Here is a 22,060-nt window from a genome sequence, read left to right on the forward strand (position 1 = left end):
ACACAAGGGGTCAAATTAGTGGCTTTGTGGCAGTGTCATGGGCAAGGGTTGTTGAAATGGGGTGGTCCTTAGGCACTGTACCTAACCTGCTCTCTCAACATCTGTAGGAAGTGAGCGCTCTGGAGTGTGAGATCCAGCTGCTGAAGAATCTCCAGCATGACCGCATTGTTCAGTATTATGGCTGCCTCCGGGACCGAGCGGAGAAGACCTTGACCATTTTCATGGAGTATATGCCTGGGGTAAGAGAGCAAACACGTCAGTTAGAATTGTTGTCCTGGCCTGTTACTCTGACCAGGTCACCCCACGCTTCAAATCTTCTCAGCTGGTTCCTCCTGAACATTTTAAGTTCAACCTTGATGGCCTGTCACAGCTCTGCCCCTCCCTACTTCCAGTCTCAGCCACCAACTTGCCCATTTCTCCCACACCTTCTTCCTATATTTTGTGCATGGAACACTTCCCCCTCAACTCCTCTCTAAGGCCATGCATCTCTCTTCCTTTAAATGCCTCTTCCTACAAAGCCCTCAAGAAATTAGACAACCAATAAACAAACAGTTGGGGCGAACTGAGGATTTATTATACAACAAAAATGTGATCATGAATTTTTAAATCTTTCTCTGCATCTGATTGGAAGCTCTTCAGAGGGCAGAGATTCTTTCTTCCTGTGTGTTTGGACAGCGCATACCATGTTGTGGGTGCCTCCAGAATACAGATAAGTTCACTGGTTGGAAAACATGCAGGGCCATGGGATGGCCCCTGTAGTTTCAGTGTTGAAACAATAGCTTCTAGCCTCTAACATCAGAAACAAACGTGCACATTATGTGGTGGTTAAAGGAGACTGTTTTGGAGGATCTGGGAAGCTATCAGATCAGAGACCATTGAAACTTGGGGGTCCGCCTTGATCTTTATCTGTGAGATAACGTTTTGAGAAATTGGAGTTCTCACAGTGTTCAAGTCTCTATACAGGTGGATCCCGTTCTTGGTGCGCATACACCCCATGCGCAGGAGATTGAGATCACTTAACCAGTGATTGTCTGGTGGGATCATGCATGTGCTCTGCATGTTCATACTCCTCCTCCCAAGGCCAGAAAGGGTGGAGTGACCCCAACCTCCACTCAGTTCTTTATCACTAAGGCTATGATTTAGTCATGGGCATTTTTAGTAAAAAATCATGGACAGGTCACGAGCAATAAATAAAAGATCATGGGCCCGTGACCTGTCCATGACTTTTTTACTAAAAATACCCCAGATTTAGTCAGGGAGGCAGGAGGGGGAAGCCATTGCTCAGGTGGGCAGGGGACCGGAGGGCTGCTGGTGGCGGGGGGTCGGTGCCAGAGGCACCAGCTGCTGGGGGTGGCTGAGCAGCAGCTGCTCTGGCCACCCCCAGGGTCGTTGCTCGGGCGGTCCCCGGGGCCAGGCGCACTGGCTGTTGCTCGGGCGGCCCCCGGGGCCAGCTGCCTGGGGCCGCTCCAGCAGTGGCCGGTGTAGCTGTCCTGAGGGCCACCTAAGCAGCTGGCCCCAGGGTCAGCCACACTGGCTGCTGCAGAAGTCACAGAGGTTGCAGAAAGTCATGGAATTCGTGACTTCTGCGACCTCTGTGACCGACATAGAGCCCTACTTATCACTGCCTGGGGCAGCGAGATGGAACCTGTGTCCTACTGAAGTCTCTCTCATTCCAAAGTTGTTACTGTACTTGTTTTTTTAATTTTCATATCCTGTTGGCAAAAAAAGTTTGTCAGCTGGTAGTTCTGCATTGATCTGTGCAATATCCAAGCAGACCCCAGATATTGGGTCCCCTTGAAGGGATTAGAGTATTTTTACATTCCATCCTACCCCAGGATCATTATTTGTGATCAGCCACCAAGGAGAAGTCAAGATGGTCTGATCCCTCTACCCCAGAGGACAAGGAGCTGAAGAGATTAGATCTTCTTGGTAGAAAAACATATTTTTTAGCTAGTTTGCAGCTCAGAATAGCTGACCATGCTGTGAGCACAAACTCTTGGGTAATGAATGGATTCTGCGGATCCTGTGGCTTGTCATTTCCAAGATAATCTTGTCCATTTGCTTTTTGGTATAGGGTTCAGTGAAAGACCAGCTGAAGGCCTACGGTGCGCTGACGGAAAACGTGACCCGGAAGTACACCCGCCAGATTCTTGAGGGCGTCTCCTACCTTCACAGCAACATGATCGTGCACAGGGACATAAAGGGTGAGAGCATCAGGCCGGTCTCGGATGGGGGCTGAGTGTTTATATAGGAGACTGCATGTCATGTTTGGGATCTGTTTAAAAACTAAACACACTCTTGGAAGCCTCCAGCTTGAGCTGTCGGTGTGACGTCTCCTTTATGATTGCCTTCTCAGTGCCCAGATCAGTCAGCAGTACACGTTAAGGACCTTTATCAGCAACCTATAGAAAGAGGAGAGCTGTACGCACTTGTGACAGGTTGGGTCACAGAAACCCCCTTAAGAATGCCACCTGATGTGCCTAGACTACTTCTGAGCCTGTTTTCCCTGCCAGTTTAGGAATTCAGTCCCTTGCCTGGTTTGAGCCAGACACACTTGCCTGTTGCAAACACCGATCCAAGTCTGAACCACGTCCCCCACAAGCTGCAGACTTAACTGAAAACAGCTTAAGAAGTGCTCCTGTCTCCAACACTCAGATACCCAACTCCCAATGGGGGTCCAAACCCCAAATAAATCCATTTTACCCTGTATAAAGCTTATACAGGGTAAACTCATAAATAGTTCGCCCTCTATAACACTGATAGACAGATATGCACAGCTGTTTCCGCCCCCCACCTCTCCCAAGGTATTAATACATATTCTGGGGTTAATTAATAAATAAAAAGTGATTTTATTAAACCCAAAAAGTAGGATTTAAGTGGTTCCAAGTAATAACAGACAGAACAAAGTAAATTACCAAGCAAAATAAAATAAAACACGCAAGTCTAAGCCCAATCCAGTAAGAAGCTGAATACAGATGAAATCTTACCCTCAGAAATGTTTCAATAAGCTTCTTTCACAGACTGGGCACCTTCCTAGTCTGGGCCCAATCCTTTCCCTGGTATAGTCCTTGTTTCAGCTCAGGTGGTAGGTAGGGGATTTCTCATGACTGCAGCCCCCTTTGTTCTGTTCCACCCCCTTATATATCTTTTGCAAAAGGCGGGAATCCTTTGTCCTTCTCAGGGTTCCCACCCTTCCTTCTAAATGGAAAAGCACCAGGTTAAAGATGGATTCCATTTCAGATGACATGGTCACATGTCACTGTAAGACTTAATTTACACACTTGTCAGCTCACATGTATACAGGAAGACTTACAAGTAAATAGAGCCATCTACAGTCAATTGTCTAGCTGATGGGAGCCATCTAGATTCCAAACCACCATTAATGGCCCACACTTTGCATAATTACAATACGACCTCAGAGTTATAGTTCATATTTCTAGTTTCAGATACAAGAGTGTTACATTTATACAAATAGGATGACCACGCTCAGTAAATTATAAGCTTTGTAATGATACCTTACAAGAGATCTTTTGCATGAAGCATATTGCAGTTACATTATATTCACACTCATTAACATATTTTCATAAAATCATACAGAGTGCAACGTCACAGCGCTGTTCTCCGCTTTTCAGCTTCTGGAAGAGCTGACATTTGGTGGTTCTAATAAGGATGGTATTGTGAGGAGATATAATCTTTAAAATCCCTCGTCTGCAACTGCTGATCCCTTTCTCTCTCATCCCAACAAAGCAAGGTTTTGTTCCTGGCTGATCCCCTCTCTCCCCACCTGCTGTCACCTACTTTGCTTCTTTTTCGGTTACCTCCTAGATGAGCCTGTGCCTAGCCAAACTGCTACCGCCTCATTGGTGGACAGGCAGGATGCCTTAAGAACACCACGTCTAGATCCAGCAACAGCTTCTGACAGCAGGGTTTCCTTCAGGCTGCTGTCCTGACCTATCTTACCTCCCCCTTGCAGAACATCTTCTCTGGCCTCCTACACTAATGTCCTGTGTGACCCACGAAATCCTTAAACTGCCAGTTCCGAGTATTATCTTCTTAGGAGCCAGCCAGTCTCCTAAGGGTTAACAATAGTTGTCAGCACAGGTTCCTGTTATCCAGTGGAGGGCTGGTGAGGGAGCATCCTGGTGAAGGTGGAGTACCCTATACAGGCCTGTAAGGCCTCATCACATCATTACTAGGCTCATAAAGATGAGTGTGCCATTGGTGCTAAACAGCATCTTCATGCTGGGTCTTGTACATATCTTAAAGCTATTCACATGTGCTCCCTGGCAGGTTACTCATTGGTACATCCCCATCCTCCATGCCAGACTTACACACTTTCCTCCAGGAAACTGGGTGGACCCCTATAATACTCTGCATAGGGCCCTGCAAACCTAAGGCTGCCCTACAGAGGGCACTTGACATAAGGCAGAGCAGGTATATGTAAGGTTTATCAGACAGCGACAGTGAGGGGCTCCAGATCCCACTGTGAGCTTGAAGGGAGTGAAAAAGGCCCTCCTTAGCCTCTAGCATACATCTATATAGCAAGCCACCATCTGCCAGTTCCCTTTGGCCAGGGTAAACAGGACCTCCAAGCAGGTAACGTGGGCTAACTTGTTCATTGCAGGAGTTCAGTTATCTAATTAGTTCCATCTGCTAATCTTTGCTTTCTGGCAAGCGGAATACACCAAACCTGTACTCGGACAAGAACCCTTTCAGCAGAACTGTGCACAGCCTCAGCCTATGTACACCAGAGGGGCCATTTATAGGTTGCCAGACCTGTTTGCAGACCCTGCAACAATGAGGACACTGACTCAGCACTTCCACACACACACCCCACACACACACCCCCTTCACTTCCTTGTGTTTTTCCCTGAAGTGGCAGTTGTTGACAAATGGCTTGATTGCAGCCTGGAGAACAAAGATGGTGGCATACCAGGTCACCAGAGCCTTAATTGGGAAAGATCCTATCCTGGACCCAGGTACCTCTGGATCAGATGTAAACTCTACAGGTTGCAAATCCGACAGCAGGATTGTACAACAGCTGCCTGAATTCTTTTCCCTCTAGGAGCCAATATTCTCCGTGACTCTGCTGGGAATGTGAAGCTTGGGGACTTTGGGGCCAGCAAACGGCTGCAGACCATCTGCATGTCTGGAACAGGTATCCGCTCTGTCACCGGCACGCCATACTGGATGAGCCCAGAGGTGATCAGCGGAGAGGGTTATGGAAGGAAAGCGGATGTATGGTGAGGAACTGCTCAGAGCTTTATCTATATTCCATAGAGAGATTCACAGCTTTTCTTGAGACCTAGGTGATGTGGTCAGTTGTTAATGAATCAGCCCTGCCTCTGTAGATTTGGATTCAAATTTAGCCTGAATCAAAAATGAAAATGAGTTTGACACAATTTGGGCTAGCTGATCACAGCTTGAGACCCAGGGCTGCTGTGGACCGTATTGTGCAATTTCATCTTCAAAAATCCATTCTGCAAGGCTGTGGTCCCTCTATCTATTACATCATCACGTGGAGGCAGGAGGGAAGATGCTATCAAGATGTCTGTGTTCAAGACTATCTCTTATTGTACTTCCATCTTCCCATATCCCTTAACTGTGTCACATCTAGGTTAGACAGAAAGAAACTTAGGATAGAGTCCTGTTTTCAGTTTGTCTGCAGTGCCATAAGCATGCATAGCATGTTATAGACAAAAGTTAGGATTTTGGTGCATTGACAGAACTGTGGGGAGGGAATGCCTCAGACTGGAATAGCAGGGGAGCTGTAGGTCGGGATTGAGGTGAACTGGCAGACAGACACATGGAAATTGTATACACATTAGGATTAGCACAAGTCAGGAAACAGTACTCACGCAATAGAGGAATTAACAGTCCCAAATCCCTGAAGTATAAGTTTTTAGAGACAGTGGGCTGGCCAGGGCTATAGTTAAGTTGTGCAGCTTTAAGAGTTACCAGTAAAAGCAGTGCTTATGTCTCCTTAATTAAATGAGGACTGCATTATTTTTCATACAACTACTTAACAGAATTGTAACTGAAAATTTTTCCCAGTATACAGTGATCTCTCCCAACTAGGAATCTCTGGGAAAGAATGGAGCACATGTACATCCTCTCGGGATTGATGCAGTTGTAAATTTCCTTTTGATGCTGACAGTGGTCCATTCCCATCAGAGAGGCGCTGCTGTTGGCTGAGCTCCAGGCTTTACAATCCTGATGGTTATTTTGGGGTCAGAATTTTCCAGTTCCATGTTAGTCTCTGAGTAGATGTGTATGGAGGAGACACAGAAACGTAACCGATCCAGCCACTTGGCGGTCAGCCATCGCTGCAGGCCTCTCCAGTTTTTTTCTTAAATAGCGAAATATGTGAGTTATTTGTTATTGCTGGAAAAACTTGACATGAAAAACATTCCTGCTGTTTGCTGAATATCTTAAAGAAACTGGATCTGCTTAAATGGTATAAATCAGTCTAAACAGTAAAATATCCCTGCTTGGTCTTGAGCAAACCCCAGCACATCAGCACACATGGTTTGCATTTTCTGTACTCTCGTACTAAGTCTTAGGCTGCGGGGAAGCCAGTGTTAACTTTTTTTGTTGGGTTTAAACCTTGTCAAGAAACTGGTACTTGTGCATGCATCAGATTTAATTCCTTTCCTCCCCTGCTTTGGTGGTTGATGGGAATCTGCCTTTGATGAAACATCTTATTCTTTGTAGCACAGATCAGAAGAGTTTAGTTTTAAAGATGAATGGGGAATTTTTCCCTATTTAATAGCGGGAAGTGTGATCTGGAAGCCAGGAACTGCTCAGCTCTGTTGGTGATTCCCTCTTGGCCTTGAGCAGGTCACTTAATTCTTCTTGAGCAAAATTCACTGCCATCATACACAAGCACATTTCCATTGGAGTCGCCGGAGCTACGCATGCTTCAAATCACTGCTGAATTTGACTCTCTGTAAAATGAGGGGTAATACGAGCTTTCCTTCCACACAAGGATAGCAAGGCTCTTAGTGTCTTTCTACTCTGAAAAGTGATTTTGTCAAAACGGCCTTGTGGGATTACACATCTCTGATTTACTCAGTTTACAGATACAAAGGTCTTTTCTATCTTGCAGCCCTGCAAACCTTCCTCTGGGATCTGAGAGTTCAGCTGGGTGTTATCCTACTCTGCACCGGCACCCGTGATACAAGTTCAGAAGGTCAAATGATTCTGTTAGTGGCATCTGTGTGGACCTGTTGCCTTCAGTGGGTAGCACAGGTGTTAACTGAGGACAGAGTTTGAGGACGTAAGGCTGCACAGGTGTAACTTAAAAAATTGTTGGTGCTGTGTGAGCCACAATGGAACCCAGCTCCCTCTCCCAGAGCTGCCGACTCTCAGCACAGTAGTAAAAAGTAGTGATGTCAGTTGTCAGCAGATCTGGTTTGGAATCCATGCAGAGAATAGATCTGAGTATGAGGCCATTTTTATAGTCCCTTTTCAGAGCAAAGCTGTACCTGACCACTTGCTGCCAGGAATTCCTATGTAAATGCTAAGCATTATTGTATGAAGCTGTCTCATATTTTTTTCCTGTCTGCTTCTCCAGGAGTCTTGGCTGCACTGTCGTTGAGATGCTGACCGAGAAACCACCCTGGGCAGAATATGAAGCCATGGCAGCCATTTTCAAAATTGCCACCCAGCCAACCAACCCCCAGCTCCCTTCTCACATATCGGAACATTGCCGGGACTTTCTAAAGCGAATCTTTGTGGAAGCCCGGCAGAGACCTTCAGCCGAAGAGCTGCTCAGACATCACTTTGCACAGCTCCTGTACTGAATTACCTCCCATGCCAGCCGTTCACTCTGGGCTTTCAATGCCCCTGTCTGGTGAAACCATGCAAGTGACAGTTGTGGAGCTGCGTCTTCAAAATGCTGTCTCAGCTGTCCTAGTCCTCTGGCAACTGATGCTGAGGAACCCAGGGTGTGGCCTTGGTCCTGGTATGTTTTGCTGGACTGATGCTCATTCTGCCAATGGCTGTGCAACACAGAGCTGCATTTTGTCCTTGTTATCTTGTTGTGGGGTGGCAGCTGGCTGCATGTTTTCTGCAGGCACAAGCAGAGGGCTCTAGGAAGCTTCTTGTTGAATGTACATAGGCAACAGAAATCTGGACCAAAGTGGGAACTGGAGGAGCTATGGTCAGAGTAGAAACATACGACAGCCACCCAAACCAGCTCTCCACAGGGGGCTTTACAGTGTGGATCGCTCTGTTTTCCAGACTGCTAGGTCTTTCCAGGCTTCTACAGTACAAGAATCCAGCAAAGCCATGTGTCATTGAGCATGCGCTCCATATATAATGATATATTTTTCTTCTTAAGTATTCAGCATCTGAAGGTGTTCAGAAAATATTGATTCAGAAAATATGTGAATAGTATTATTTTATAATGAACCCTGGGGTTCGGGGTGGGAGGGGGAGTTGTTTTGCTATCCAAATGTCAGGATAATTAGGAAGTTCCAGCAGAACACATGCTTTATAGGGCCTATGCTAAAGGGCTCTCCCAGCGAGGGTAGGGAGTCCATACTTGACTTTCAAGGCCAATGTTATCCTAGCGTCAGGACAAGGTGTCCTCACTGTACCTCCCTAAGACTTCTTGTTCCAAACAAAACTCTTCTGGAAGGGAGAGTTCGCAGGACAGCTTTCTGCTGCATCTGTCTTTCCAAGGGTTAAACTATTTATACCAATCCCTTAAACCAAAGATGATTTCAGTGCTACCAGAGAACTTACTTCAGGGAAAGGTTAAATACTTGCATTAGGCCAGACTGGCAAAGCTACATGAAGAAAATGAGTTGCCCTTTCTTGCATAGGGAGGAGTTTGCTGGACACTAATTCACTGGCCGTTCTAGGGTGAAACCAAAGGTGATCTTTCCCCGCATGTTTCGGTATATGCGGAAATGTTCGTTTCAGGTTTCCACCATCTTTTTAAAAAAAAAAAAAAAAACCCGGAACAAATAAAAACCATGGTAGAGAAGCTTTTGTAACTGAGACATGTCAGTCAGTGAGGCAAAGGTAAAGAGCATTTGTTATGCCTGTCTGAAATTGATTGGAAAAATGGGATCGGTCCCCAAGAGAGAGGCATAACATACACAGACTGTTTTGTTCTATTGCAGTGGTTCTCAAACTGTGGGTCGGGACCCCAAAATGGGTCGGGACCCTGTTTTAATGGGGTCACCCAGGCTGGCTTTCTACTTGCTGGGGCCCAAGCCCCACCACCTGTGGCCGAAGCCCAAGCCAGAGTCATGGGCAGCATGGCTCAGGCTTCAGCTTCAGCCCTGGGTGTTGGGGCTCAGGTTATAGGGCCCCCACCCAGGGCTGAAGTCCTTTGGCTTCAGCCGCCAGGGGTGGTGGGGCTTGGGTGCGCTCAAGCTTCAGCCCCCGCCCCCTCCTGGGGTTGTGTAGTAGTTTTTGTTGTCAGAAGGGGCTCGTGGTGCAGTGAAATTTGAGATCCCCTGCTCGATTGTATCTTGCCATGGATATGAACCAAGCTTCTGATATCTCTGCCACTGGTGGCTTGCTAGTCTCAAATGCTGCATTTTGATTGGTACACTAGTAGTCCTGGTCTTAGTGACATAGAGGACTGAAGGCAATAAGACCTCATTTAAAGGCACACTTGTGGCAGGTTGTCATGTTTTTATTAAACAGGCTCCTCACCTAGGAGTAAATAACACCTCTGGTTAATAAAACTGAAAAGGCGTCATCTAAAGTGTCTTTCATGGACACAACTGAGAGACATGTATAAGCAATGAAAGCAGGCTAGTGATTATGATCAGTTTCTAGTCAGTTTCACTTTCAGGCTCTCAGCCACTAACACAAGGATGCAGTGTTTGGGTTGCAAGTGTCTTTCCAGAAATTATTTAATTCATATGGAAATACGTCTGTTGACCTTACAAAAGCCTGGATTTTGAGCCAAACTTTTCCAGACAGTGTCCCTTTTAAAAACATACTGCCTCACTCTTAGTTGCCGTATGCATTGTCATCACTTGCACCAGTGCAAAGTGGGGGGGAGGGTGGGGGTATAACACTTCCACTCTACTCTGCTTTGGGACCATTTTACACATGCTTTGCACTGGTGCAAATGACCACATAAGGCGCAGGGCAATGAAAAATTGGACTCATGTCCTCAATAGAAGTAGGACTGAGTAGTCCTTCCATTGTGCAAATGTCAGTATTATTCAAGCCTGTGGTTTTATCACTCGCAGCCAGCTCTCTTACCTTTTGAAATGTACCAAAGATCAGAGCCTTTTCCTGCTTCAGAATTTAACTTGCAGGTGTACAGCAGCTGTGAGGACCAATGCAGCATTCCTGTCTGCCTTGGCCCCTCTTTACCCAGCTTGTCCTCACAGAACTGACTAAGGCCTGCTTCGGTGGTCTTTACTCATTATCCAGCACATCACTCTTTGGGAGAATAGAATAGGGGGCTGAGGAAATGGTGTAACTTGTTTAATGTTTCAAAGCAACTAAATCCTCAGGATCTGTTGTGGCTTTTACCTCATACGTGTCCCTGGAACGCTGTTCTGGAGCAGAGCAAACAGCATCTGGACTGACGTGCCAAGTCCTTTACCCTGCCAGAGCTTCTGACCCTATCTAGAGCTCTGGAACTCCCCCCCACACTGAAATGTGCCTACTCTGCGTATACACTTGTATTCCAGTTTTTATTAATGGAAGAGTAAATTGCAATTGAACAGTGACAGAGGACTTCGGTCTTTGAGAACATGGTAAGCCAGCTTGGACTTCTTGTATTCCAGTACCTGACCCAATGCCGCCCGTTCGGCACAAGCCAAAGCATTACTTGTATGTTTGGAGATGCACTTTTATGAATGTAGTTTATATCGCTCTTTTTTAGCTCTTTTTACATCATGTAAACATTGATGCCTCATACTTTTATTTATATCGTAAAAGATCATATTTGGTGATTTTTATATATATCGACTCGACTGTTACAGGGGGAAATAAATTTGACACCTTTATGAATTTAAAAAGGGGAAAAAAAAGCAGCTGGTTTTGCAGAGAATTTGCTGATGGTTTATAACGAGTACTGCCAACCCAAAATGCCGCCTTTGGTTCCTCACTGGGCCTGTCAAGCACTCACCCCCATTCATGCAAACTGAAACCTCAGATCCTCAATCTGTCCCAAGGGGAGCAACCTTGAGGACTGACTCTCATTTACACTAAGCCTGGTCAGCATAAAGGGGCCTTAGAGTGGGCATCAATTGCATTTATATCCACTCTTTTAAGGCCTCTTGGCATTGCCAGAGCTGTGTAAATCACAGTGGAGCCCATTTGAGGGGGTTTGGCTGCCTAAAATTAAGCAGTTATGACTATCCCAAATCTCATTTTACATCTTCAGCTGCTCCTCCCAGGAAGGGAGGGAGACTCAATGCTTGTTATGAGCTCTAGGATCCTCAAGTGAAAGGTCCTGCAGTAATGAAGAGAATTAGAATCGCTGAAGGATAATCCTGTAGTAAACCATTGCTCCTGGGACAGTTAAGACCTCAAATCATTAAGGTGAAATATCTGCAAAATCCCCATTAGAAAGGAGATTGCTGAATGCCTCACCTGCATGTTCCATGCAATCAACTAGCATTGAAACAAACCAAGCGTGGAGGGGATTTAATACCCATTGAGCTTCTGAGGAAACAAAAAATTGGCATTTTGGTCTTGGTGTGACGATTCTGTGCATTCTAGGTTATCCACTTGCTCTCCAGTAGATCTGATTTCTCTCCCAGTCACTGTAAATTTCAGCAATTTGGCTTCTGTGCATGACACAAAATATTCCAAAGGGATTCAGTGAAGCTGCAGATCACAAAAGCAGTTCCCTTTTATTTTGCTGGTAATAAGCAAAACAAACTGATCCATAGGGGAATTGGTGCCTGCTTTGGTGACGCACATTATTTCTGAGGTGCCAGCAGGGCCTGTATAATTGTTGATGCCTCAGGAAATGTATATCCCCACTGTGTAACTCCTTCCTGGTATGCAAAGGCCAGGTGTCCAGCACCATACAGCAGATAGGACGAATGCCCAGTGATTGGTGCCTAATCACTGCAGCTGCTGTGGGCAGTTAAGTGGCTGAATGTGAACTGAAACCTGTGTACAGCACCCAGGCCCTGTCCCTGCAATTGGGAATTGACTGGGTTTTTTTTCAGAGGCCTAAGGGAGCTAAATGCCCAGTGGGATTTGGGCACCAACTCCCAGAGGCTCCTGTGTCTATCCCAAGCACCATTAGGCGCTGATCTCACTGAATGGGTCTGAATTTCCCAGCTGGGAGGGAGACGTGCCTGGGAAGCAGTTTAGAGGATTCTGGAGTCTGTAACCACGTGTTTGACACAACATATGGGTAGCAGGGAGATATTACTGTCTTAACCTGGATTGTGCAGAAGACCTTGAATCAGTAGTTTATCTGATTATGTATACCGACCGGGGGCTTGCAGTGCAAAGCCAGGCCAATGTATCATTTATTTACAATAAAATTATCATTTATATGAAAGCTGGCTTCTCGGGTGATGTAAATGCTCATGTGCGTTTCTTATAAACGGAAGCGAGAAGGTGGGTGACATAATATCTTACTGGACCAACTTCTGCTGATGGAATTGACAAGCTGTCGAGCTTCATAGAGCTCTTTGAAGCTCAGCTTGTCCTTTGCATTAACAGAGCTTGTCCCAGTGAAAGGTATTGCCTCGGCCACCTTGTATCTCTCATATTTTAGGCCTAACATGGCTACAACAACACTACAAACAGCTCCACGTGCTGACGTACTTTCATCCACAAGGCCAAGCTTGGTCTGAGGAAGTGTTTTGCCCCAGTGACTCTCCTGGGGGATAGAGGGAGAGAGATCCTTACTGTGAAGCATTGAACGAGGATCCAGTAATGGAGCCTGGTTGGTCTGTCTCCTCTGGCCAAATCCCTGCCACTGCAAGGCGTGGTGAGCATCTGCCCTTCCTGTCGTCTTGTTTCTGCAACTCCAAGGGAGGTGACAGAATGGGACAGAAGAGTATCTGCACCTCTCTCTAAGTACTTCTGTGGTCCCCATCACAATGGTATCTTGAGTGCTGTCCGAGTATCGAAAATAGAAATACCATTCCCTTCCTCTCCAGCTGGCAGGAGAACAGCTTGACTAGTTTATCAGGCTTTTAACTGAAAGGTGTATTGAGAGAAAGCAGAGTCAGACAACAGGCTCTGCATTTAGCTCTGAAGGGGGTGATCCCCATGTTCCCATCCCCTGTGACAGGGAGTTCCATAGTCTAGGCCTGGCTCCTATGAGAGCTGTCTCCTGCACTATTTAACAGTGTTATGGCTGTGGGGGGAGGTCATAGTCGGGAAGGGAGAGGGGGTCTCTTGGAGAGCTTAGGTCAATCCCATGGAGGACTCTGAATATCGGAACAGGCACTGAGCTGGACTCTGATCCATGGTGAGGCCATGCGGAGACCTGGGGTGATGTGCTTATGGCACCCTGTGGTGGTTAATTGGCTGCTGTGTTTGGTCCCAGCTGGAGCTCTCAGGGGAAGTAACCTAGAGAAGCCTGTGGAGCTTCTAGGGCAGTTCTCACCTCAAGTCAGATGCTGCTGCCCACTGTGCACGTGACCTAAATAGCCAGCAACAATGGCAATCTCCAGACCTGCTTTCCAGTGAAGCAAAAACAAGGAGGAGTCCTTGTGGCACCTTAGAGACTCACAAATTTATTTGGGCATAAGCTTTTGTGGGCTAAAATCCACTTCATCAGATGCATGGAGTGAAAAATACAGTGAGCAGTATAAATATTAGAGAACATGAAAAGATGGGAGTTGCCTTCCCAAGTGTGGGGTCAGGGCTAATGAGGCCAATTCAATTAAGGTGGAAGTGGCCTATTCTCAACAGTTGACAAGAAGGGGTGAATATCAAAGGAGGAAAATTACTTTTGTACTGCTAACTAGGCCAATGCAATCAAGGTGGATGTCACCCATTTCCAACAGTTGACAAGATACAGACTAACAGGGCTAGCACTCTGAAACCTTTTCCTTGAAGGTTGCTAGTTGGTCCTTCCAGGAAACAGAGTCTGAGAAGCCAGCCCATTGTACTTGGAGCAAGTAAGGAGACTAGAGAGTGTGTACAACAGGGGCTTTGGGCTCGAAAGGGAGGAATCCATCGGTCTTGTTGGAGCTTGCTAGCCATTGGAATGGGACTTTTAAAGCTGCCTACAGGATTTAGATGCCAGTTCCCACTGCTGTCAATGTGTCTAAATGTCTTCAGGCTTGACTTTCATTTACGGTACCCCAGGAGAAAACAGAACCCTTAATCCCCTGGGAAACTCACGGCTCAAATTGTCACTGGCTTTTTCTGGTGCCTTTTCAAACTGCTCGTCATGTTCTGCTCTTGTCTTAGTTACTTCAACGGTGCCAGGTTCTTCCCTTGAGTCCCCTTGGCTTCCCTGAGCAGGACCCAAATGCGTCCAGGATTGCTTTTCTCCAGGCTGTCCCAGGCCAGAGCTCTCATGCAGTGTGAGAAATCACCCCACATCTCCTAACTCTGTTGTGTGTCTCATTGTAGGGTGTCTGTCTCCAATGTGGCCAAATAACATCTTTGTAGCACTCCACCATGGGCTAGTCCCCTGGGAACTTCCCATTCCTGAGTGTTCGTCAGCCCCTCCAGGTCTTCTGGACAAAATACTGTTCTGGGGCTAATTTTGATCCTTAAATTCCTGGTCTTGCAGAATGAAGAACCTGGAACCTCTAGGGATGTCACTAAAATCAGGAACCCTCTTCTCTTTCCTCTTATCTTATTTTAGGTCTGAACAATAGACACTTTCTGTCCCTCCCATAACACTGGCAGCTTCATTCTACTTGGTGTCCAGTAAACATTACTGGTAGCTTTTTTGAGGTATTAGAGCACACTTCACAACTATGGTCCCTGAGTCATCTGATTCTTCTACCAAAGTGTAGGTGACCTTACCATCATTGTCCTATTTCTTAAATATTTGCCCCTTTCCTACTACCACGTGTGGAAGTGAAGATACAGGGGAAAATCACTGACGGGGGGGGACAGTGAAAGGGACTGGACACCGTGCTGATAGATTCATACATGAAATAACTTCTCTGCCTTTTGTTTCTTGTAATGGGTAAATAGTACGAGTAACAGTGATGCAACTATGCAAGTGGGTGATTTTAAGGTGACTTTCCCTTTAAATACAGCATTCAATTGCTCTGAGATTAAGGCAAATATTATAAATCTTTAAAGTGCTACTGTAGCTCACGAAAGCTAATGCGCAAAGAAATGTGTTAGTCTCTAAGGTGCCACAAATCCTGCTGTTCTTTTTGCGGCTACAGACTAACACGGCTGCTACTCTGAACCCTAATGATTGTTTCTAGTGGGACAATAACTCCTGAATTGGGAACCCTTGTTTTCTGGCTTTAATAGGGCTTGTGTATATATGCATGCCCATCGACAGCAATTCCGGGCCCCAGGGCAGAACAGTCAATGGGCCCCCTGGAAAGGGGTGGCTGAGGTTTATGACACTACTTTTGATCCTATTGATAACACATTAGAAGAACCCACTATACGTAAATTGTGGTGTTGCCTGATGTAGTTACAGCACCGGTGTCAAACAAATTGTGAGCCTAAATATAAGATGTAGAATTGGTTATTTTGAATTATACATTTAAATTAAATAATTATGGAATGAAATTGGAGAGAGTCCAGCGGAGGGCAACGAAAATGATTAGGCGACTGGGGCACGTGACGTGCGAGGCGAGGCTGAGGGAACCGGGCTTATTTAGTCTGCCCAAGAGATGAGTGGGGGGGGGGGTTTGATAACAGCCTTCAACTACGTGATATGAAATTAATTCTTTGTAAGATCTGGAGGATCGCATGCAGTACATCTGCTATGGAAGAGGAAGTTGAAATAAAACATACACCACATTTTCATTACTAGGAAAAATCTCGAGAGGAGAAGTCATTGTTTGCATGTGCTGAATGTGGGGCTTTGCATCTTTGGACAGAGACCAATCTTATCGCTAGTGATCTACTCAACTGCCTGAAAACATCACAGCCAAAGCTGCTTTCTTGGCTATTGCTAGATATTTTTTTAAGATACAGATATATGAAGTGACCGTGGCAGTCACTGAATTGTGCGTGCGCTGTTGCCAGCTGCACCGCTGTTCTCCCTCATGCGGCTGTGATCTTCACCAGGGGCCTGGCTCTTGTCATGACTCAGGGTTAGCTCTTGACAGTATAAACATTCAGCAGATTCTTATTATTTTTTCCCTCTGAACTCGACATGGCTGAGAACTGGAGCACTTTCCTGTTTCTATCCAGAGTGTCTCATGGCTTGGCTTGGCTTCGGATCTGTCAAAGTCCCTCTGCCGGGCAAAAACCAAGGCATGGAAAGGGGAGGGGAAGCTTGAGGCTTGTGCGGAGTTGCAACAGAAAGACCCTGTGCATGTAATGAGCTGCCATGAAAGGGTTAGTGTGTTGCTCGCAGTTGGATCCCACGACAGACACAGAAGGCGCAGCCCAGGAGCAGTGGAGGCCAAGGTCGTGTTATGCCACCTTTTCTGCCTCTCAGATTCTGGGCCACTTTAGGTGCTGCAACAGCCCCAGGTGTAAGATAGAGCAGCCCCAGGGCTGCTCATACAGCAGCCATACGCAAGCTCCATCTCTACTGCTCTGGAGCCCCAAACGCTGGAGCTCATGGTGTCCTGGCTCCTCATCTTTCACCCTGGCAAGCCTCTATACTGGGGGCTGTGCAGAAATGTAGCATACGTCACTGCTGCATTGGGGACATTCCTGTATGTGCCCTTGCACCCCCCTTCACTGTTGGGCTGGAATTTGGCTCCAGATGCTCCCCTTGAAGTAACCTTTGCAGCACTATTGGGGTCTGGACTCTCTGCAAGTACCATGAGTCAGGAGCCAGGTCCGCCTTTCTCTTCCCCCAGCTCTTGTTCTACTCGGCAAATACTGCCAGTGGCTTTCCTCGCTGTGGATCTGAAATGAGCGTTTCTCTCCCAGCCCAGCAGTGGGACTCCCCTTAGTGCAGAGTGGCTGCAGATCCACCAGGGGAGCACAAAACTCACTTTTCCTGTGCTTCCTGGATATGCTGGCTGGCTTCCAGCTCAGCCATGGAGTTTAAAATGAAAAGCCCAGCTTAGGCGTTGCAGCCTTCAGCAATAATCCCTGCCAAGCTGCTGCCCTCCTGAGAGGCAGGATCACTTTTCATGGTAGATCTTGGCCATTTACACGTTGGCCAAATTTGGGGACCCACAAAATCCTGACCACACTCTTTGCTTCCAGGCTTTGGCCGGCACCAATTCTAAGCAGCCAGCTAGCGCTATGTTACAAGCCTGCAGGAGCCTAGGCCGTATCTTCCACATCTGGCCATGGAGAAGACTCCCGCTATAGGGCCACCTGTATTAGTGTAGTCCCCATTTTACAGACTGAGGGACTAGCCCAAAGGAGGTGCCAGTGGGGGAGCCAGGGACGGAGGCCAGGCCTCCTTGTGCTCCGTTAGCCGGAGGAGCAGAGCGGCGGGATAACAGATGAGAGGTCTGAGCCTGCTCTCACTGGGGCCAACTGTGTCTGGGCCTGTCTAAACATTATCACAAGTCTCGTAATAGTCAGGGCTTCTTTTAAAGCCCCTGCTCCTGGAGTCGCCTTTCATTTAATGTAGAATAAACTAAGTTTCTAGTCCTCATGAAGAAAAGAACTTGAAAATGTGACCCAAGGGTGACCTAACATCTCCACAATCAGAGGGCAAATTAACCACTGCCCCACTTTGTAACTGTGTTGCAAGGTGACAATGAGAGAGAGAGGGTGGCCTTGGATCTAAAGACCTTCACAGACCTCATTCAAGCTACCTAGTAGGAGCAGGGAGGTTGTTCTGGGGTCCCTAAGTCAAGAAGGAGGTTGAGAAATTGGAGAGGGTTCAGAGAAGAGCCAAGAGAATGATTAAAGGATTGGAAAACCTGCCTTCGAGTGATTAGACTCTAGGAGCTCAATCGATTTAGCCTAGTAAAGAGCAGGTTAAGAGGTGACTTGACCCTTGTCTATCAGTTCCGATAGAGAGTACTGAAATTAAATCAGAGGGTTCTTCCATGGAGCAGCCAAAGGTCGAACAAGCTGCAATGGCTGGAAGTTGAAGCTAGACAAATTCAGACTAGGAATAAGGTGCAAATGTTTGAAAGTGAGGATCTGTACCCATTGGAACAATGTACCAGGGTGAGGGGTGGATTCTCCATCACTAGAGATGTTTAAATCATCCTGGGGGTGTTTCCTACATGCGCTGCCCAGGAAGAAATGCAGGGCAACCCTAGGGCCTGTGCTTGAGGACGTCAGCACCGATCATCACAAGGGGCCCTTCTGCCTTTTGAATTGCTGGACACCATGGGGTGGGCCTAGCCCCTCTTTCAGGCTCAGCAGAAGGAGCAATCGATCCCCTGGAGGTAGTAAAAACAGCTGAGCCGTGCCCCTGGGGCGCAGGGCAGGTCTCCTGGGCCAGGGGCACTGAGGGGTTTCCCTGCTGGCCAAGGGAGGGGCTAGGATCTGGGGCGCAGGCCCAGTGTGCCAGGGGAGGAGGGCGAGTCCAGCCCATAGGTAGCTGGAGTAGCAGAGGTGGGGATTTCTGAGCCAGGAAAGGGCCTGCTTTCTGTTTCTGCTCTGCTCAGCGAAACGAGCCTTCATTTACAACACCACGTACGCAAACCCATTTACAGGGAGACCAGAGCTGACTCCTACTGCTGTCTTCTCCTCCGTGTGCACGCAATCCTGCAGGGGCCCGAATTCTGGCTCTGGGCCAATGGGAACCATTGTTTTAAGTCTCTGTTTTAAAAATTCCCTCCTGATGTATCCTGAGGTGTGATGGGTGATGTTGGCAGGTTTAGGGCTGGCCCCACTGATCCCTCGCTCCCTGGTTCTTGCTGATCCTCTAAAGGAAAGTCTGTTTCTGCATCTCCCCAGGTTACAAATGCAGTGGGGGAGATGATGCAAGCAGGGGGGCAGAAGTTACCCCCTTCCCACCCCCAAGGCCTTGGTTTTCCCCTCACCAGCCCAGGCGGTGCCCCTGAGGGGCAGCAGGGCCTGTGGGGATTTCAAACTCTTCCTCTGCATAAGGCTTCTACTCAGCATGTAGCTGTCCTCTTCGTCCGTCCTAGTGTCTGGGGCTGATCGCTGGATGCTGCGCCCACCCCAACCACAAGCTGAGGATCTCGTGCTCGTGGAAGCAGGGCCGGGGTAGGTCCAATCTCCTATTTCTCACCCGGACATGTGCATGCGCTGCTCATCCCCCGGTGCCCCATGGGAGTTCCCTGCCCACACTGAACGGGAGTGGACAGACGCCGCACTGCGGGCAGGATGAAGGGAGAGCGGGGTTTACTGCCGTGGTTAAGAACGAGGGCTCGGCCTTTTTATCCCTGTTCTTGATTATTATTCTTTTTTTGGGGGGGGGGGGTCAACTTAGGCCCCAATTTCTGCAATGCTTTCTTCCTTCCCTGCCCTGCCCCGCCCCTGGAGCTGTTACAAAATCTAAAATGACTAGGAGTTTTTCAGAATGGTAACAAATGTGCACACGCGCTCGCTCGCTCTCTCTCAAATCCTCCTTGGCTGTGTTGAGAAACCCCACCAGCAGTGCCCTGTGTGTGCCAAATGGGAGGATGTGAAACAGGCTTGTGAAACTATCTCGTCTGCTTTCATCATCCAAACCGAGAAAAGGTAAATGAGCTCCATGGAAAGTGAAAAACACGTTTAAAAAATCCCCCCTCTCCCTCCGCCCCTATTTATTCATCTGAAATGGGGTCACGGGCACCTGGGGCATTTTTAAAATTTTTCTTCTAGACGCAGACGTTCCATGAGAGACGAACCTTTCGTCCACCCAGCTTTGGCAGCGTTTATTTGCAGTTGGGTTCTGGTAGCATGTATCTGTTCCAGACGAGCCCATGACCCCACTTGACTCGGGGCTCTCAACCACAGAGCGAGAGAGAGGCCCCGGCCTGGAGAGTTTACAATCTAAACAGACCAGCCTGAAAAGGGTGGGAGGTAAGAACAGCGCTGAGCTGGGACATGATTTACCCCAAGTCACCCAGCAAATCGGTGGCAGATGCAGGAAGAGACCCTGGGTTTTATCTCAGGCCAGTGCTCAGCTATATTACAATAAAAAACCCACCCTACGGAGTCTGAGCCAGGGTGAATTGGTTCAGGCTTGCGAGGCTCTGGCTGCAGGGCTAAAAATTACAATATAGACATTTGGGCTGGAGCCTGGGCTCTGAGACCCTCCTCCCAGAGTTTCAGGGCCCTGGCCCGAACATCAAGGCCAGCTGACCTGGGCCAGCGGGGCCATGCCACAGGTCTTTCAGGGCCGTACCCGAGCCACACTGTCTCCCTGTTGAATCTCTGCATTACTGCCACATGATTCATGTAGCCTTGACCTCTGACGGTTAATTTCCACTGGCAAGAAGTTGTCCCCCATTTGTATATTTTACAGCTGCATCCCACGCCTTCCCAGCACACTGAGGTAATTAGGAGAAAAGCGTAGCTCCCATACAGAACGGGCCTTTTGTAGCTCAGCGGCAGCCCAGAAGCTGTGATTCGTCTGCCATCACCTCTGCAAGTCACCGCAAATAAGACTTTAGTCAGCCCCCGAACGCTCCTGGGAGTCAGCTGCATTCCCATGAGCCCGCAAAGTCAGAAAGGCAACTGGCCAGGGACTGACCCTGCTGGAGACTTCGGGAGCGCTGAGTTCGATTTGCACGTCTCTCATGAGGTGGGCTAAAGGTGAAGCTACCTGTGGTACGGCTCTGACCCTCTCTCGCTGTGGTATCCGTACACCTCCGCTTCCTTAGCTCTATTACCCCCCTTTGAGGCAGGGCAGGGTTACCAGCCCGACCTTACAGCTGGGCCGCTGAGATCCAGCAGCGATAAGACCAAGGTGACCCACACAGGGTGTGGCAGAGGGAATGGAACTGGGGCCTCCTACGCTCCAGCTTAGCATCCTAATCACGGCAACAAGAGCTGTCTGTGAGGTGCCTCATGGGCTGGGGAAGATGGACCCTGCAACCCCTCAGTGCCACCATGTTTTCTCAGTCACGGGCCAGGGGGTGCATCTGCACCAAGTGGTTAGTGGCTAAGGGGCACCCTGCCAACGTGCATGCCAGCATCCCACCCCTCTCCCCCTCCCCGGATTGGCGTTCTGTGCCCAGGCTGGGGTGGTCAGCGTGTGCCCATACCACAAACCCTGGGCAGCACCATCCCAGAAGCTGGTGTCGAATTTCTCATGCCTGTTGTACGGGGAAGAAGGGGCTCACTAAAGGGGTGGAGAAGGGGCAAGAAACAACTTTCCTATACGTGACTCAGAGCCCAGTCCTGTGAGATGCTGTACGCCTTCATTTCCAGCTGCAGTCAATGACCCCTTGGGCTAAAGGGGACTCTCCTGTGGCAGTATAGGACCTATGACACGCAGCTCAACTGCACCAATTCCATCCACTAAAGCACAATGACATACATTCCCCCACTAGCCTGACAGTTACACTATCATCTTCTAGTTCCATGGGCGGGGGCACAGTGATCACAAAGGGCCCTCCAGGGAGAGGCGAGAGAAACACCTTTCTTGTGGCTCAGAGAGCTGTGGATGACAAGGATAGGCCTGCTTCTGGCCAACTCATTTGCTTTTCCCGTTCTGTGTTCCCTTCCTCCTGCCAATACTGCCCTGCACTGACCTCCGGGGCCATCCAGCTGCAGAGCAGAATACTGCAGCTGCCCCAGCTCTGTGGAGAGTTGAACCCAACCGAAGGCGCTTTGGGGAGGTTCTGGCCCCTGAGGCAGAGCGGGCTGGGTGTGGCATGGCCCTAGCCCAAGGAATGGGGGTGCAACGGAGCCTGCTGGATGGGGCACTCTGGCCCCTGCTAGGGCTGGCGGCTGGGCATAGACAGGGCGAGGCGCCCAGGTTTAATCAGTGCTGCTGCCCCAGCCAGGGGGCCAGCATTACACACAGGGCTGCTGTGCGCAACGAAAGGCAGTCGTTCAACACCCCTGCATGGGCCAAGGCACGGCCCCTGTAGAGAACGCTCAGGCCTGTCTCCAG

General features: G+C 48.3%; 1 protein-coding gene across 2 annotated transcripts in view; it reads left to right on the forward strand.

The window, feature by feature from the left end:
• Window positions 1–9,598, forward strand: part of MAP3K3 (mitogen-activated protein kinase kinase kinase 3) — a 50,164-nt gene extending 40,566 nt beyond the window's left edge. For both annotated transcript variants that reach the window (XM_073326161.1, XM_073326162.1), the window contains 4 exons: window positions 108–239; window positions 2,075–2,204; window positions 5,066–5,243; window positions 7,577–9,598. In XM_073326161.1, coding sequence (XP_073182262.1) covers window positions 108–239; window positions 2,075–2,204; window positions 5,066–5,243; window positions 7,577–7,805 — 669 coding nt within the window. In that variant the 3' untranslated portion in view covers window positions 7,806–9,598. The remainder of the gene's footprint in view (window positions 1–107; window positions 240–2,074; window positions 2,205–5,065; window positions 5,244–7,576) is intronic.
• The last annotated feature ends 12,462 nt before the right edge of the window (window positions 9,599–22,060 follow it).

Source organism: Lepidochelys kempii, chromosome 27 (genome assembly GCF_965140265.1).
Source record: "Lepidochelys kempii isolate rLepKem1 chromosome 27, rLepKem1.hap2, whole genome shotgun sequence".
Taxonomy (NCBI): Eukaryota; Metazoa; Chordata; order Testudines; family Cheloniidae; genus Lepidochelys; species Lepidochelys kempii.